This window comes from Acomys minous (genome assembly GCF_964271855.1).
Source record: "Acomys minous genome assembly, chromosome: 14".
Classification (NCBI taxonomy): Eukaryota; Metazoa; Chordata; class Mammalia; order Rodentia; family Muridae; genus Acomys; species Acomys minous.
The window spans coordinates 96,581,319-96,598,545 of record NC_140496.1 but is presented as its reverse complement, the minus strand read 5'-3'; the positions used below and the strand labels follow the sequence as shown (position 1 = coordinate 96,598,545).

The window sequence follows — 17,227 nt, the reverse complement described above, 5'->3', positions numbered from 1 at the left end:
TGGTCAAACAGGAATAAGTCCTCAGACCAGGTTACAAACATTTTGGGGTACAAAAGTATGCTCATTTGGCCAGCAATCAGACCAAACCCCAACACAGGAGAGCTCAATTGAGGTGTTTGAAAGGAAAGAGCTGGAGAGCACAGTTTAAGGACACTAGACAGCTGTGCAGGCCAGAGGCCAGAAACAGCTTCCCATTTGATCCTGCAGGATAGAGAAGATGGTAGCGACTGATTTGCCTAGAGAGATTATTCGCCTGGGTGCAAATGGAAACACTTAGGCATGGTGCAAAGAAAAACACAGTCCACAAATAGCTCTTTGTTCATTTTTCCCAGGAAAAGCAGCCAAGGACTGCAGGATGGGTTGTGCAGATATATCTCTCTGGGAAGGAAAAGCCTCAGACCTCTCGGATTGAAACCGAGTGGTGGAAAGCTCAGTTAAGCAGCAGACAAGGCAGAAAATTTGGCTGCTCTGGATTTGCTATTAATCAGAGTGTTCAACCCTAAGGGGAGTGGCTGTTAGGCTATGTCAGAATGAGAGGACATGTTGATGTCTGCTCCATATTATGGGCAGAGTTTTGAAAGTCTGTCATAAATCTTGTATTTTTACAGACTGGCTAAATAACAAATTGGAAATAATGGTAACACATGGGAAACTCCCCAAGTGCATTGTGCATAACTTAAGAAATCTAGCCTTTAAAGGTAATAAATTATATAAACTTTAATCCTGAAATATTTTCAGTCAGCATAGCTCTTTAAACCCACTCTTTAAAAAAAAAAACTCATTATTAGTTAGCATGTAAATAATGACAATGCTTTATAGATCTCTTAAAATACAAGGGCTTGTTACAATATAAAAGACATTCTAGGGACATGTTTTTTGAATCCTAGTCATTTCTTTGATCATGTGTCCTTTCCAGGCAATAATGTTTGTTTAACTGGATTGTGATTTGTCCCTAGCGGCACAAATGTTCTAAGACAGACACATATACATGTTATGAGGAACTCTGTATTAGAGAACAGGAAGTTTCATTAATTTAGTCAGTAAATAATTCTATTATTTATGGTAGGTACTTCAATAATCTTCATTTTATTTCCATAGATATCATGGTTTCTGAGTTCAGGGAAATTTTTCTTTATGGAGAAAGTTTGACTTTAAGCAAATTAGTCACATAAGCAATACAATACAGTAACAATACACCACAGGTAGGAAACTACGAAGGGCTGTGAACATGGGTAACAGTGACGTCACAGAGGAGGTGCCTTTAAACTGAGTTCAGGAGGATGCCTAAAGATTAGTTCAGTGAGGTGTGATACAGAGAGGTACCGAAAAACGGAAGTAGCAGAGTTTGATCTGTTTCAAGGAGGAGTGGAAAGCAGGGTAGGAAGAGGAAGAGTGCAGTGAGAAGCCTGGAGGACAGCCAGCAGAGTTCACTGCCCTCAGGTCAGTGCTGGGAGATTTAAGCAACAGTCCAAAGGTTTGTACTTTCAGGGCAACCTGACAGCTGTGCGCTGTTCTCGTTGTCTGGGACAAAGCTCAACAACTTTTTTTTTTCCTTGATAAATGTCCAGATCATGAACACATTGAGTTTTGTGGGCAATGTAGTGTGTCATAATTACTCAACTGTCCACATAGTATTAATTGTCAGACATGCACAAATGAGTAAGTGAAATAGTGTTCCAATAAAACTTTATGTCTACATTCCAAAATGTAGGATGCAGTACACTTTCATGGGTGAAATCATGTGAAATGTTCTTAATTTTGTAAAACAAAAAAAACTTTTTAAAATATGGAAACTATTCTTAATTTATAACTGGTTTTTGTCCATCAGGCTGTAGTTTGCTCACTTGTGTTTTATAATTTCCTTTACTTTTTTGTACTTCTCATGATACTTATTTCTATATGGCACTTTCTCAAGTTGCTTCTATTTTTTCAGCACTTTAACAAAGAGATGAATGATTCTAAATGAGAAATAATAATTCAGGTGCTTCTTACCTTAGTTATTTACCTCACCTTTACATTTTCCATGTAAGAATCGGTGTAATATGGCTATCTCATTTCAATTTTCCATATATGGTCTTTTAAGAAAATGGATAATTTTGTATTTTTCTCGTTTAATTTCTCCCAGTGTTACGTTAGGTCCTTGCTTGCTCTGAAATCAGCACTTTGCGGTCTCTGTCTTTCCTTTACCCTGTAATATTTCTTCTAAATTTAATGGTGACATGCTAAAGAAAATTTTGTGTAGATATTTTTTTAAAATAGCGAAAAAGCAACAACAACTACAAAACATGAAAATAAGAGAGATTTGAGGAGGAGTTTGGTTGGAGCAGAATACAGAGAGATGATGAGGGGCTTCTATCAAAGAGCATCTTTATAATAAATATTTATGTAAAATTGTAAAATGTTAAAAAGGATGTGTAGGAATTGAGAATATCAATACAGTAAATTATATACAAGTGTTATTATAAAAATTTTAATTAAATAAAAAGCACTGTATCTGCTTGCGAATGTTGGCTGCATAATGGGACAAGTACTTTCCTTATATATATCAAGATTAATCCCATCCACATGATTTCAGATCTACAGGAGAGTTTGACTTAATCCTAATTATTCTCCTGTAGTACATTACCGAGCAGTGGGAATGGTAAGGGCAGACTTGGTCCAAATTCCATTTGACCAATATGTAGTGTTGACCCTTATTAAGTTCTTGGAGCTTAAGTTTTCTCTCCTTCCTTCCTTCCTTCCTTCCTTCCTTCCTTCCTTCCTTTTTTTTTTTTTTCAAGACAGGGTTTCTCTGTGTAGCATTGGCTGTTCTGGATTTGCTTTGTAGACCAGGCTGGCCTTGAACTCAGAGAGGTCCATCTTCCTCTGTTCTTCTCGAGTGCTGGGAATACAGGCTAAGCTTTTCTTAAGTAATTCAAAACTGTATGATCAGTGAGTGGGAATTTTCACCTACATTCCCCTTAAGCATATGTTTTAATCACATCGGTGTAGCCATGTTGAGTGATTTGGGAGAACAGTCTATATTTGGTGTCAGGGGGACAGAATTAGCTTTGGTTTGTAGATACACAGCTAGACAATAAGAACCAGCTAGAGTTTTCTGAGACATGAGCTACTGATGCTTGGATTATGGTATGCAGGGAGAACACGGCCTCAACTCCTCATTAATCTTTCCTTTGCCTTGTATTTTCACTTCTGTAAACTTAGGTTTGACAGTTCTCTGGAAGACCTACTCACAAATGGACCGCAGCCACCTGCAGCTCCCCAGGTGTTAAATGTTAGGTAGAGTTCTTGTCTCTGTTTCCATGCTGGTGATGAGTCTAAGTACTAGCTCGCTGAGAATGCACACAGCCATGGGCTAACGTCATTAACACAGACATAGACAGGACAGACTGAGCCTCAGAGCACTGCTTTTACAGTCTGTGTACACTTTGGTTTAGTTTCTAACTTCTAACATTGGGAGAAGAAATCTATGTCTTTTGCTTATTCATTTTGTGAGCTATTGAATTAGCTTTCTGAGTTTGGCTTAAGTCTTCTCTTAAATTCAAACATTTACCTCTAAAAGAAGAGAGGCAGAGGGAGATCTCTCATGTTCCAAACTGACATGTGCTCAGAGGGTAGAGGTGCAGGGTGCTACCTGCAAGACATTGATAATTATTTTGTATTACCTCATTTACCGTTGGATGGAAGAACTTCATTAGTTTCCTCTTGTGGGCTACAGGATGGTACATTTTATTATACCTTGTTTCTATGTATTATTCCCCATCGCTTTTCCCCAGTGCTGTATTGCCAGCACTGCTGACTCAAAGATGCAGAATGACTGGGAAGCTCAAACATTAGATCACTTGGCAACTGTTCCTCACCTTAACACTCACGCTTCCCCGCTCTATGTTAAAAGCATCTTTATTTTCTCTCTCCTGAACCATTCTTCTTTATTCATAGCAATTGTTAAAAGTTGGCCATCTGTTCAAATTCATGGATTACTTTCTCAAGTACAGATTACCCTTTGTTTCTATATAATCAGTTGAAGCTGACTTCCTATAGTTTCTTCAGTTTTCATTCCAGTGATTTATATATTTATGTTGGTGGAGTCGGTAGCTTATGAAATTTATTTGAAGAGAGAGAAGTCTTAGGTTCACCCTCATGGTTTCTGACAGCTGAGTTCTTAGTAACCTGTGTTGAATTTGGCTCATGATGTGTTGGAGGTGGCCATTGTCACGAACATTTAAAACCAAAACTAGTTATAGTGATTTTATTAGTAGTAACTTACACAAAAGAGGAAGATGAGAGGGAAGCCCCCCACCATGTTTTTTAGACTATTCATCTTTTAAAAACAAAAAAACAAAACCTTGATAACTCATCTTCAGACGACTGCATTCCTATTGCTGGAATGTAAATTCCTGCCCAGATATTTTACTGTTTGAAAAAAAAGAAAAGAAAAAGAAATAACTATTTCAAGTTGTAAGCATTCTTCTGGATATGAAATGTTATTTCATTTAAAAATCTCACAGAGCTAAGTCAAAATAGAAGCGGGGGACTTTGCAGTGATGACGCTTTGGTTTCTTAATTCTTTAACTCCTGCTCATCTTCAGAGATTGTTACCATCCAGAATAGGCCAGCTTAGATAATTTTGAAGTTATTTCTCATTCATGTTAATAAGTGTTGCTGCTTCTGAACGCATAGGCAGTTCTGCTTCTAAAACCACGTCTCATTAAAACACCGTGCCCTTGGTGCTTGTCTACTCCCAGACAACAGTTCTTATGTAAAGACTTTTGAGGAAAGTCCTTTTCTCTCTGCTTGTAGAAACACAGCTTTCATTTTCAGATTCATTTTCTACTTAGTTGTATACGTATCACTCTTCAAAAATGTGATATATAATTTTGATGTGCTTGTCGTAGGACTAGAGATAGTTGACATCGTATCATGCGTGGTGAAAACCAGTCAGTTTTAGGTAGGCTTACACATACAATGTAAGTGCATGGCGTTTCGGATAGAATGAGTAAGTAGCCTACACAACTGTCACGCTCTTCAATGGCTCTCTTTTGTGTCTAAATACAGATTAAAAACAGGTGCTGACTTGGGTTTATTCTGCTGCCTTTTCTTACTTTAATTTTCTCTTCTCCCCTGTCTTTCTTTCCCTATCAGAACTGTAGAAGGTTTTTGGGAAGGTTTTGGAAAGTTTTCTGCCTTTTCCTCTCCTGCTAGATACAGTGCTGCAGTTGTCAGCGGTGCAGCTGCCACTGTGTCTGCTGCTCTTGCTGCAAAAACCAGGTAGAATTCTGTGTGCATTGTCTGTCTGTCGTCCTAGCACCCTCCAGTGTCCGACAGGTCACTCAAGAGAGAACCGACCTGACCAGAAGCAGGGCTGTGTAATGAGCGCCCCCTTCTGGAGTGCACATTTCACACAGGCTCTGAGTAAATCTGTGGGACTGGAGAATGTTATCTCTCCTTCCACCGATAGATACCCCACTTATGTGTATCTCTTCATTTTACTCAGTATTATATATTACGTTCTTACAGAATTTAGAGTTTTACAGCTTTTGTGGCTGTCGCTGAGGCAGAGTCAGGTAGAAATTAACTTTCTGTTGATACTATCTTAGTTCACAACATTGGTGAACTAAAGCCTAATTGCTCTCTGAAACAGCCCTCGCATGTGCATGGTTTCTGTTATTTCTGTCACGTTCATAGGTGTAAGTGCTTTTAGAAGCGAACCTTGCATGGGTCTCTGCATAGACCTCACTGTCCTGGAACTCACTATATAGATCAGGCCAGCCTCAAACTCAAAGAAAGATCTGCCTGACTCTGCCTCTCAACTACTGAGATTAAAGGTGTGTGCCGTCATACCCAGCTAAATTTCATCAATTTTATATAAATAAGTAAAATAATATAATGAATTCATAGCATTTCTATTCATCTCTCCCACTGCTTTGCATTTTTCTTTCTCCCTCCTCCCTCTCCCTCCCTCTCCCTCCCCCTCCCTCCCCCTCCCTCTCTCTCTCCATCTTCCCTGTCTGTCTCTCTCTCCCCCCTCCCTGTGTCTCTAGCTCACTCCTAACAGAATTGTTTCAGATCATAGACTGGAAAGCCGCTTTCTTTTGTGGATACTGCAAGTTTCACTGACGCCCTTCTCTGAATGCTTGCCAGGCTCTCCGGCCCTCAGTTCCTTCTGGATGCCCTGTGCATCAGCACTGTCCCCAAGCCTCTAGCTCTTTCCTGTCTTCAGTCCTCCGAGAAGTCAAGTGGCTCTATCCATGTTAAGACAAGCAGGTACTGTGGGAGGGAACATGCTCCTGGTAGCTTGCTTCCTCCAACAATGTGTAACTATGGTAACAGGCCAGATGAGAAAATCATAGAACTGACTTAACCAGTTTTGAATCAGCCTATCAACTAACCTTTTAATCCATTGTGATATCTTTTACTATAATATGTGATATTTGGTACGGAGTCATGAATAATTGTACCAGTATTTAAACTATAGAGGAACCCTAACTCTCCTCACTCTTATACATGTAGTAATGGAGATATGCAGTTGCAAAAGATGAAAAATAACATAATTATTATGGTTGACCACCACCTTACAGCTCATACACATGTGGTTTACTTGAAATGTAACCTAATGCTCACTACATCTGGCAGATGGATGTGTTCAGCTTTATTCTCCTGTGGCAGTGTACATGAGATAAGCAGTTTGTGCGGAGTTAAAAGTTACTGCAGCTCAGAGTTTCAGTACATGGTTGCCTGGCTCCATTGCCTTTGTGCCTGTGGTGAGGGCAAAGCATCATGACTGGGAACATGTGTTAGAGCTGAGCTGTTTAACCTTGCAGTGGCAAGGAAGGAAGGAAGGGAGGAGCTGGGTCTCCGTGTCCCCCGTAAGGGCACACTGCCCGTGACCTGCCTGCCTTCTCAAGGGTCAGCACTTGGCATTAGTACACAGGCAACTCCAACTGTAGAAATGCAGAAACAACAACTAGAAATGACAGTTAATCCAAACGTTACTAAGCATAGTAGAAAGATAAAAATACCCAAGGTATGCTAAAGTGTAACCGCAGTGAGTCAGCTAGAGAACTTACTTTCTGACAAACAGAAAATCGGTGGCAAAGTAAACAGCTGCCACTGTAGCTAGGAGCAGTCTGTATACTTAGCTACTGGGTTCCGTGGCTGTCCAGCATTATGGAGCTTTTCAGTATACTACACAGCAATTCTGTGTTACTTTTTGGTAAGATATTTAAGCTGGTGGCGGGGAGAGCAGACTACCTCAAAGGAAAAAATAATTGAAATTGTTTATATTTTGGGTTCTTGAGTTTAGTTGGACCACCCTTTCAGAGCTGGGTGGAGTGCTGTATAACTCCTCACCTTCAGAGTGCCTGAGTTCATAGTCACACAGGTGTGCCTGCAGCTCCAGCCTGAAAGTCGCTGCCAGAAGCCTTTTATCATAGGCGATAGATAGGGTACAGCCAGCACGTATTTTGGTATTTGAGACAGGGAAACAGGTCTTGACAAGATAGGCTAAGAGCGTTCTGAAATGAAGGAATGTGAGTTTTCTGAGAAGCCCCTTGCCAAAAGTGAGAAGGCTTCTACAGAAGAACAGAAGGGCAGTACCCGAGACCTTTTCTCTCCGACTTCAGCTTTTGTAGGACATTAACCTTTAAAATAAGAGTATAGAGCTGGGAGCATGGCTTATGGGAGAATGCTTGCCCAAGAATTGAGAATCTGGGTTCTATCTCTGTCATTGTAAAAATAAACATAACTTACATAAGAACATATGACAGGATTTTATGGCTTCTCTACAGTCTGCCTCAGATTCTTAATGTTTGAAGAGTGCTTTAAAATGTAAGTGTTATGTGTAGTTGGAGAGAGAATTTATATAAACCGTTGTATAAAGAATACAACCAAAATTAAAGTATGTTGTAGCTTATGATATTTTCCACAGGACTTTCAACAAATAATTCTAATTTAAATTGAGTTAAGGAAACAAAAGTGTACCTCAGATTAAAATCTTGGACTGTATTTATAAGTAAAACTTTCATGTGAAGGATATGAATTTAGTAACCATATTCACTAGTAATATCATTACCATTGACCTACAAACTTAGAACATAGACATAACCATCACTGCCATTTTAAAGACACACTCTGATGAGCATTGTGCAAGGACTTTATGAGCAATAGCGAGAATTTTTAGTTTATGCTTGCTATAACCCTGAAATAAAGGCAGTATGTTTGTACCATTTGAAGATGAAGAGACTTACCAAGGTTAAGTAATATACTCCTAACCCTACCTAGCGCAGCACAGTTACCACCCTCCAGTAGTGTACAAATAGTGGAGAAGATGGGTACATATAAAATTTACTATTGATTTTTAAATCAGCCACCACGAAGGAATGTAAAATTATATGCCGGATATTAAGTAAATGGCATAAATTAGGAATATCTCTACTTCCAGAAGCTTGAGGGGTTAAATATGAAATAGTATATGATAAATGCTTTCCATGGAACACAGTATGGGTAGACATGTTTAGTTCTGTTAACCATAAGGAGAATTGGGATGCTTGCAAAAAAGGCGATGTTGAGGGGTACCGACTGTACAAAGTCTGGCTGGGGAAAAAAGGAAATTGTAGTGCAGACAATAAGGATGTTCAGAATCCATAGTCGTTGTGACACAGCATGGGAGCTGATCTAGACCTATAGATTATGGCTGTGTCTTACACCTTTTGTATGACATGCTGAACTGAAACTCAGCTCTTCTCTCTTATTGGTCATTCCCACTTACTGTTTCCTGTTCTGCCTAAGTGCCTCTCAGTGTGTAAGGCACGGGAGTTTTCCTTTGAGTGGGTTCTGTATTAGGATTGCATCCTTTATTGAACCCTAGACATCTTTCTGCAGATTGGGTTTATGAGTAGTATACAACAGGTAACCACGTAGAGCCAGCCCACATAGATGTGCAAGGTTGTCAAGGCCGCTAAGGTTTCTCATACCTTGGGCCACCTGGTATCGCTGCTTCCGACAACCAGACTCACTAACCTTGGCATTGGACTCCTAGATATCCGAGAAGTAAATTTTAATTTTAATGATGAAATGGCAATGATTTGGACTTTAGTATTTCTGGATGTTATTTTTGGACATAAGCTCTTTCCTTAGAATTATGATTGTCTAGTTCATTATTTTTGTGTAATATACACGAGTAACTTGATCTCAGAATAAAAAGTTCCTATATATAGTGTCTCAATGCTAATTTCTTTGTAATGAGTAAATATATTATAATAGGTATTTTTTATTTGAATATATCTATTAGCCTTTCATATGTAAAGGTCACAACCTATACCCTAGATAGGCTAAGCACCTTTTATTTAATTATCCTATTTAAGCTACATGGAGTTTTTATCACCAAAGTATTAATGACCTTATTTAAAGGTTAGATAACAGGTTTTAGAAGCAAAATAATTGCCTATTGGAATTGAGAAAAGATAATGGTAGCTGAGTCTCTTCTTTCCTGGTGCTACGAACCTACAACACTGGACATTCTACAGGAGCTGTAGTCTCTGTGCTATAACATCCAGCATTTGGGTGGGTGTCTATATGAATGAGTGACTATACAAGGAAAAGGGGTGACTGGCAGGGGGTCAGCAGCATATGGTTACTAAATTGATTGAAAAGGGTAACTCGCAAGGTGTCAGGGGAACAGTTCATAAAGTACCAGAAGAATGTGTAAAAAGAGCACTGATGGCATTTTACAGGCGTACTAAGGGTACTCCAGTAACTAGTGGGCTTGCCCTGGTGATTCTTCTGGAATGTTAAGATACGAGTAAGGAGGGGAACTTCACCACCACAAGCATTGCTTATATGATTCCCAGTAGTACAATTCTCTTTCTAGACTATTTGAAAATAATTTCCAACATACAGGAGCAACTGTTACCTGCTTCTTTTTCTTCTTGACAAAGAGAAGTCCTTCATGATTTCAGAATTATTTGTATATTATTTACCTGTGAAGTGACAGGCTTCCTTGTGGCATTTCCATTTATACACTGTTTTTGTTGATTTCCTTCTCTATTCCTCGGTCTCACCCCAGCACGCTCCATTCCCAGCATTCCCCTTTCCACTCAGTGTCACATGTATCCTGTTCTCCCAACTCAATCTCAGAGTTTCCTTTTTAAAAATAATAATAACACTAATAATAATCCATCACTGGCTTTAATAGATTTGGAGAAGAAAGACTCATTGCTGAATTAGGTTGTTGCCAGCTCACCACAGCTGTTTCCTTACATTCCTTACAGCAGCACTCAGGAGCCTTCTCAGCAGTCATCTTCCTCGGGAGCTTCACCTCCCACAGCATCTGAGAGTCTGGAGAGCCCTCCAAGCAGGCCAGGGGTGGCTGGCCTCAGGACCGCCGCTGCTTTCAAGCCTGTAGGATCCACCAGCGCCATCAAGTCCCCAAGCTGGCAGCGCCCAAACCAAGCAGGTACTGCAAAGAAATCTCTTACTCTTGACTTTTCTAGAAAGACATTATGAAAATGTGTCCTAGTGTGTTACCATCACTGGCAAACAGACACCATTCTCAACCCCTTAAGATTTAGGAAGGCCTATAATGAATATCTGTGGATGCTCTGCCCTTCACTGTCTCCCCACCCCCACCTGCCGGGCCTCAGGCATGCTCTGCACTTATACTGCTAAAAGGGAAGGGAGAACAGAATAATAGAAAGAGGGTATTTAAGTACTTCTGTCTAACACCTCAGGCTCAGTGAAGAAAGCTCAGTCACCTCTGTAGGGAAGAACTTTACAAAATGACTCATCCCTCTGGCCCTGAGTCTTCTGATATGTAGAACACAGGAAGTCTGAATGATGTGCTCTTTCTCCAACATAAGCAACGTTTATGGCAATATGACAGAAGTAGCTCTGATGTAAGTAAGTAGGGTGGTAGCTTTGTTGGTCAAGTTCATACCACGTTATCCAGAAAATCTGAGTTTGGTCCCCAGGACTGAAGTCCAAAAGCCTGCATAGTTGTGTGTGCTTGTAATCCCAGCATAGGGAGACAGTAGCAGGAGGGTCCTAGTGCTCACCAGCCTGCCCGCCTGGCCTACTCAGCAAGTTTCATCAAACCACATAGACGGCACCTGGGAATCAACCGCAGGCTTGACCTCAAGCCTTCACAGCACTCACACATAAATGTGTGCACACACACAACTACCTCTGTCAAAAGGATGGGGCTACACTAAAACATTGCCAACCCCAAGTGCAGCTTCATGTCTTCTCAGTCTTTTCTTTTCTCCTGGATGATGTGTCCTGTAAGTTTCTTGTACTATCTGACCATCAATTATTTGGAGTCTTGTGTCTGACAAGCTCCGGTATCCTCAAGCCCTTTGATGTGTTGGCTTTGTCCTGGTATCATTGCAGTGAGTCTGCAAATGTGATTTCCTACCCTGGGGAATGGCATATGCGTTCAGTGTGCAGCAGAAGGTTGAGAACTTTAGACCATGCCTCATTCTCACAGTGACCAATACCAGCTGGCTGGCCCTTACAGCACATCTCAAGCCTTTTTCTTCTTTGCTGTGAGAGCTATTTCTTTGGTTCAGGCCCTCATCAGAGTGTTGTTGCTTATAGACCTCATGTTGGAGTGGTGTGGATTACATATTATTGATTCTGTGGGGAAGCTCCAAGAACATTTGTCCCTTGGTATGCATGGAAGATTGACCCAAAGCTCACTGGACGGTGCACAAGAACCCCTTACTTGAAATGAAATAATGTCTGTTTTCCATGGTGGCCAACAATCGTGAACACCTTCTTAGCCATTTGTATTTCTTCCTCAGGAAGAACCCTGTTCGGTTCCGCAGGCCACTTGGGGGTTGGGGCATTTGTTTTCTTAATGCTTACTTTTTTGAGTTCTTTGTCTACTCTAGATATCTGTCCTCTGTTAGATATATCCTGGTAAAAGGGGTTTTGCTGTTGTTGTTGTTTTTTAATCATTATATAGAGGCCTTTTTACTTGATTGACCGTTTTCTTTATTGTGCAAAAGCTTTTTAATTCCATAGGGCGTTTGTCAGTTGTTGGCCTTGTTTTCTGAATAGCCAGAATCCTATGCAGAAAGCCCTTTCCATGCCCATGTCTTTGTTGTACACCCTACTTTTCCCATTTACGAAGAGCAGGATCTACAGTTTCATGCACAAGACCAACCCTGCTTCAAGTGCATCACTATTCCATTCTGGTTCTTATGTAGGCTCTTGGGGCGTCATTCTTCCCTGAAAACTGTTACCATTTAGCAGCTTGCCAGGGATAGATGGGCACATTAATTTTGTCAATGGCATAGCCACTAGTTAAGTTGACCAAAATCCAGTGAGTGGCCCTCTGTACATTTTCATGTGTACAACGCTTGAAACTCAGTGAGACACCAAAGCATACATACATCTCCTACTTGCTTTAAACTGGCCCTAGATTGCCTACACTACTTAATATAATTTATGAGAAATATAAATGTTGCTATACTGTATTGTTTAGGAGATATGACATGAAAAAGAAGTTTGTAGATGGTTAGTATACACTTGTTTTTCCTTCAAATATTTTCTATTCATTGTTGGTTGAACTTGCCAATATAGAAACTTCAGAGTGGAGCGTGACTGTATCTGTGTTGAGAGGGAAAGAAGCTAGGCCATTGCATGTGATATAGGCTTCTTTGAAAGAATTAGACTGCTGTATTATTTCTAAAAAAACAAGATGCTCAGACCGGCCTCTGATATTGTGGGTCATAGCCTTAGCAAGATGTATTACTTTGGGAGGAAAATTGTGATAAAGCATAGCTATATTGAGTTATTTCCATTCATTCAAGTCCTTGTATTGTGATAGGGACTCATAGTTATTTTGCATGTACATTTAACACCAAAAATATTTTTTTAAAAAATAGCTTTGATGTAATTGGTAGGTGATAGGATCGTCAATGTCTTATAAAATAAAAAGCACTAAATTCCTGATGTCAAAACTGAAGTGCTGACAGAAAACATAGGTGATGATTTGGGTAGTTCAAAACCTCATGATAAAATAAATATTCTGAATTCCCGGAGAAAACACTGCATTAAAACTACCACAAGAGGGCAATACAGTCATTTCTTCTCTAAGTCTAATAATCAAATCAGACAAATAACAGCAACTGTAATCATGACCTATATGCTTAGTATTTAAAACATGATATTTTTGTAAAAAAAAAACATAGATAACTTAATATGTGAAATATTATAGCATGGTAATATATTATAAAATATAAAACAAACAATTGTCGAACAAAAATATTTTTTCTATTGTGAAATTGTAATTGAACTGCATCACTACCCTTAGCTCAAATTTGAAAATACTTTTGAGACAATGCTGTTACCTTAGTCTGAGGAGGACCTAAAAATAAGCACCTAATATTCTTTTATTAAATGGATGCTAATTAGCTTACATTATTTTGTAGAGTTAAAACAACAACAACAAAACCTAATTCCCAGGCTCTCATGTTTTTATTATACCATACCTGGAAGTATGTCATTTAAAAGAACAAAATGAAACCCCTCTAGAATCTACTGTCAGTATTCAACAGTTACAAGAGATTCCTAATGGTTTGAAAGTCCTCTGGAAGTGGGGTGTGGTCGGTGCTTCTTGTTTGTTTCCCAGTTCACCTATGAAAGCAGCGGCGCACGTCAAAGGGCTGCAGGTCACTGGGCCATGGTGCCTCACATGTAGCGATAAAGGAAGAAGCATTGCTGCTACCACACCAAGAGCTTCATGCTTGTTTCTCCAGATAGTTCATAGCTTTACTCTATTGTCCAAAAAGGAAAGAAAAACAAAAATGATCTAATTATTTTAAAATAACTCCAACAGTTGTCTGGGAGAGAAGATCAAAGTGACCGAGTTCCAGTCTGTGATCAACTTAGTTGATTCTGAAACCAGTTTAATAGCTTGGTGATAACATATATTTAGCTTTATTTTGTTACGACGTATTTGTCCATCTCTATGGGTACGTGTTGAAAACTTGGCACACGTATGCATTGTTGGATGATGGAATCAGTGACAAGCACTTCCATTTCTTCAAAACCTCCTCTTGAATTGTGTTGGAATTTTGTACTTGTGTGTGACCAGCATGCTCCCAGATGAAATAGAATGATGTAGAACATACCACAGTATTTTGGTATGCTGTTTAAGAATACTATGAGTAGTTGTCATTTTATGAATATTGTTCTTGATATACCTCCATAAGAAAATGTGAGAGTGTTCAAAGGGCAGCATACACAGATACGCTTTGGGTTAAAGGTAAGGCAATGTGTTTCTTACTGTGCTTTACAGTGCGAAGAATAGTTTGAAAGACTCCAGTTTTAAAAATACATTTTATTTCTACTTCTTGTTTATTAAATTGGCAATGTATTTTTAAATGAGAGGCTAAAACTCAAAACAAAAGGACTTCAACAGAAAGGTTTGTTGAAATTATAAGACATTCTACTGAGCCTGGTCTTTGCTTCTGTAAGTCCCCTGAAATTTGGTCTTTATTAGTTGTTTCACTTGTGGTATTGTATAGCTTGTATATACTATATACTGTAGTATATGGTATGTGTCTATATATATTGTATAGCATATAATATACATGGTAGTATATAGTGTACATTATAGCATATAGTTGTATACAGTGTACACTATAGTATATAGTTGTATATAGTACTCAAGTACCTTCCAGAGTCACAGGAATGCTGGACCAGATGACAAATAGGAATTATGTGTGTATGTAGCAGCACTATAGTTCAAACTAATCTGATTTTTTCTCAGGCATATAATTTAATGTATACCTCATCGTCATTGCCACTTCATTTAATCATTAAACACTTGCCAGCCATTCTCAAATCGCTAACTATTTTGGGAAGCAGAGTATTTAAAAGTTCATAGTCTAGATGAAAATATAATGATACAAGAGTAGTAAGAATTCAGGTTTCCTATTTGCCTCATGTCTTTGTAATATAACTTCATGAATAACATGTAATGATCTCTTTAGAAACAGTAACTTGAATCTGGGGAAGTACATGAAAATGCAGTTTTCCCTTGTTATCTGTTAGAATTGAGATTTCTATTTCTTAAGCCCTATAGGAATTCAATTTTGTTTGTTTGCAGAGCTGGGGGTTAAACCCACACATGCCAGGCATGAGCTGCATCCTTCAGCCTTAACATTTATATATCTATTAAAATTTTATTCATGAAAGCTTCATGTTGTATATAAATTATAAGTGGTTAGAAGAGTATTTTTAAACCTTTGTAAATTTAATAGTAGGAGTTTAAATATATATTTCTGTGTTTTTGTAGGTGACCTAATTTTCTATGTAATGCTTTTTCTAGATTCCTAATAAGTTATGATTACCAGATTAGGTAAACTTAGCACACTAGATGCAAATACATGTATAAAAATATTACTGTCTTACCAAATACAGTAAGACATATTTTCATGAAGGCACACAGGGCCTTTTTTGTGTTGGAATACATTAATTAGATCAATTAAACACAAACCGAAAGTGATGGATTTGCTGGAATAGAAGCAGTGCCTTACTGGGTCAGGCTGTATTGTTCACTGAAGTCAGTGGTGTGCTGAGCATGGCTCTGGTGTATATGACGTGGGCCCCACAGGGTGTGTGTGTTAGAAGGCTACCTTGTTCAGTCTTACGTTTCTGGTTTTTCAAGAAGGGTCTCATTGTGTGGCTCAGGCCGACTTCAAACTGGAGATCCTTCTGTCTCCACCTCCCTAAAAGCTATGATTATAGGTTTGTGCCACTGTGACCAGCTCTGAGGCTAACCCTTTTAAGCCCGCACTTTCTTTGTTAAAATACAGATCTTAAAGTACCTCTGTAGTCTCTCATGAACATATGATCTGACATACTGACATTCTTAGACAGAATGTCTAAGACAGAAAAAAGAAGGGTTTAGATTCCTACCTTTGACCCTTTTGTAACGCTTTTATAACCGTACCTACAACTTCTACTGTTGTGAGCTAGCAAAACAGATGTCACGTGATTTCTCTGTCTGCAGTGTTGAGCTCCTTGCTGCAGGGACTGTGGCTTCTTCACAGGCCTTCAGTGCGTTTCCTCCTCACCTCCACTCTCTCCCATAGCCTCATGTCATGAGGTTCTCCATATGTTTTTAGTTCAGTCCTGCCAAAGTTCCTGACATTCTTTAGTCACATACCTCAGTGCCTTGTGCAGGCTGCTCCTGTGTGAACTACTTCATCTGCCCTCCCACTTCTGAAACGCTTCTATTCAAAGACCACTTGTCACCTTCTTTGTACAATTTCATTGTGTCCTCTGGCTGGATACTTATTCCTTCTCCATGGTCCTGTGCAACTTTGGCAGTGTCCTTACATAGAATTTATCATGTTCATTGTTACTGTTTTTATGTGTCTTCTACACTGGGGGGTTTAGCCAAGGCGTACTTCACCAATCCTTGCTTTAGAGCACCTGCCTGATATGTGGCAGTTTCTTTGGTTATCGTGAGTGAGTGCATAGACCAAGTGTCTTATTTTGGGGACACAACATTCATTTGTCATGATGTTCTTCAGTCCTCCTGGGCTTGATATTCCTTTAAGTGTTACTGAACAAAGGCAAAAGCAGCGTCTGAAAAAGCAGCTATTTAAAAACACCAAAGCACTAAGGACATTGGCAAGTGTTAAGGTGGTGAGCATAAGCAAGACTGATTAACACTGCCTTCTGTTTCAAGTAGTTCAAAATATTAGCAATTCTGTAGCCATGACCAGATTTGTTTCTCTTTAAAAAAAAAATGAACTTATTGTAATCAAGGAGCCAAGCAATGGAGTGCAGTGGAAATAGCAGGGAGGTAGCTCACCTTACTTTGGACAGTAAATTTTAATGCAAAGTACCAGAATATTGCAAAAAAATTGGCAACTGGTATACACAAACAAGTTAACTCTGATTATAGGGCACAGATCAGAATACATGGAGGTCTGTGTCAGTGAAAAGGAGCAGAAAGGACTTGAATAAAGAATATAATTTGAAGGTGAAAGACATATTTGTTTATGGTGAAGTTTTATTTTATTCAGGAATAAGATTTTCATGTTTATCCACACATAAATACAAAACAAAAACAAACCTAAAACCTCAAGAGTTTGATCTCGTAAAGGAAGTACAAGTTGTTTAAAATGTTTCAGTGGCAAGAGAGAAATTAGGGTTAGTTGGTTAATGGGGGGGCCTGGCCAGTAAGCGCTTAGAGCATATCATAGTG

General features: G+C 39.1%; 1 protein-coding gene across 11 annotated transcripts in view; it reads left to right on the top strand.

Annotated features, from left to right (window-relative positions):
* PDLIM5 (PDZ and LIM domain 5) overlaps positions 1 to 17,227 on the top strand; it is a 171,809-nt gene that overhangs the window by 115,578 nt on the left and 39,004 nt on the right. For 8 of the 11 annotated variants that reach the window (XM_084756073.1, XM_084756086.1, XM_084756085.1 and 5 more), the window contains one exon: positions 10,269 to 10,453. In XM_084756073.1, coding sequence (XP_084612199.1) covers positions 10,269 to 10,453 — 185 coding nt within the window. Of the gene's footprint in view, positions 1 to 6,115; positions 6,265 to 10,268; positions 10,454 to 17,227 lie in introns of those variants that run through there. The other 3 variants (XM_084756084.1, XM_084756081.1, XM_084756076.1) reach the window with 2 other exon arrangements.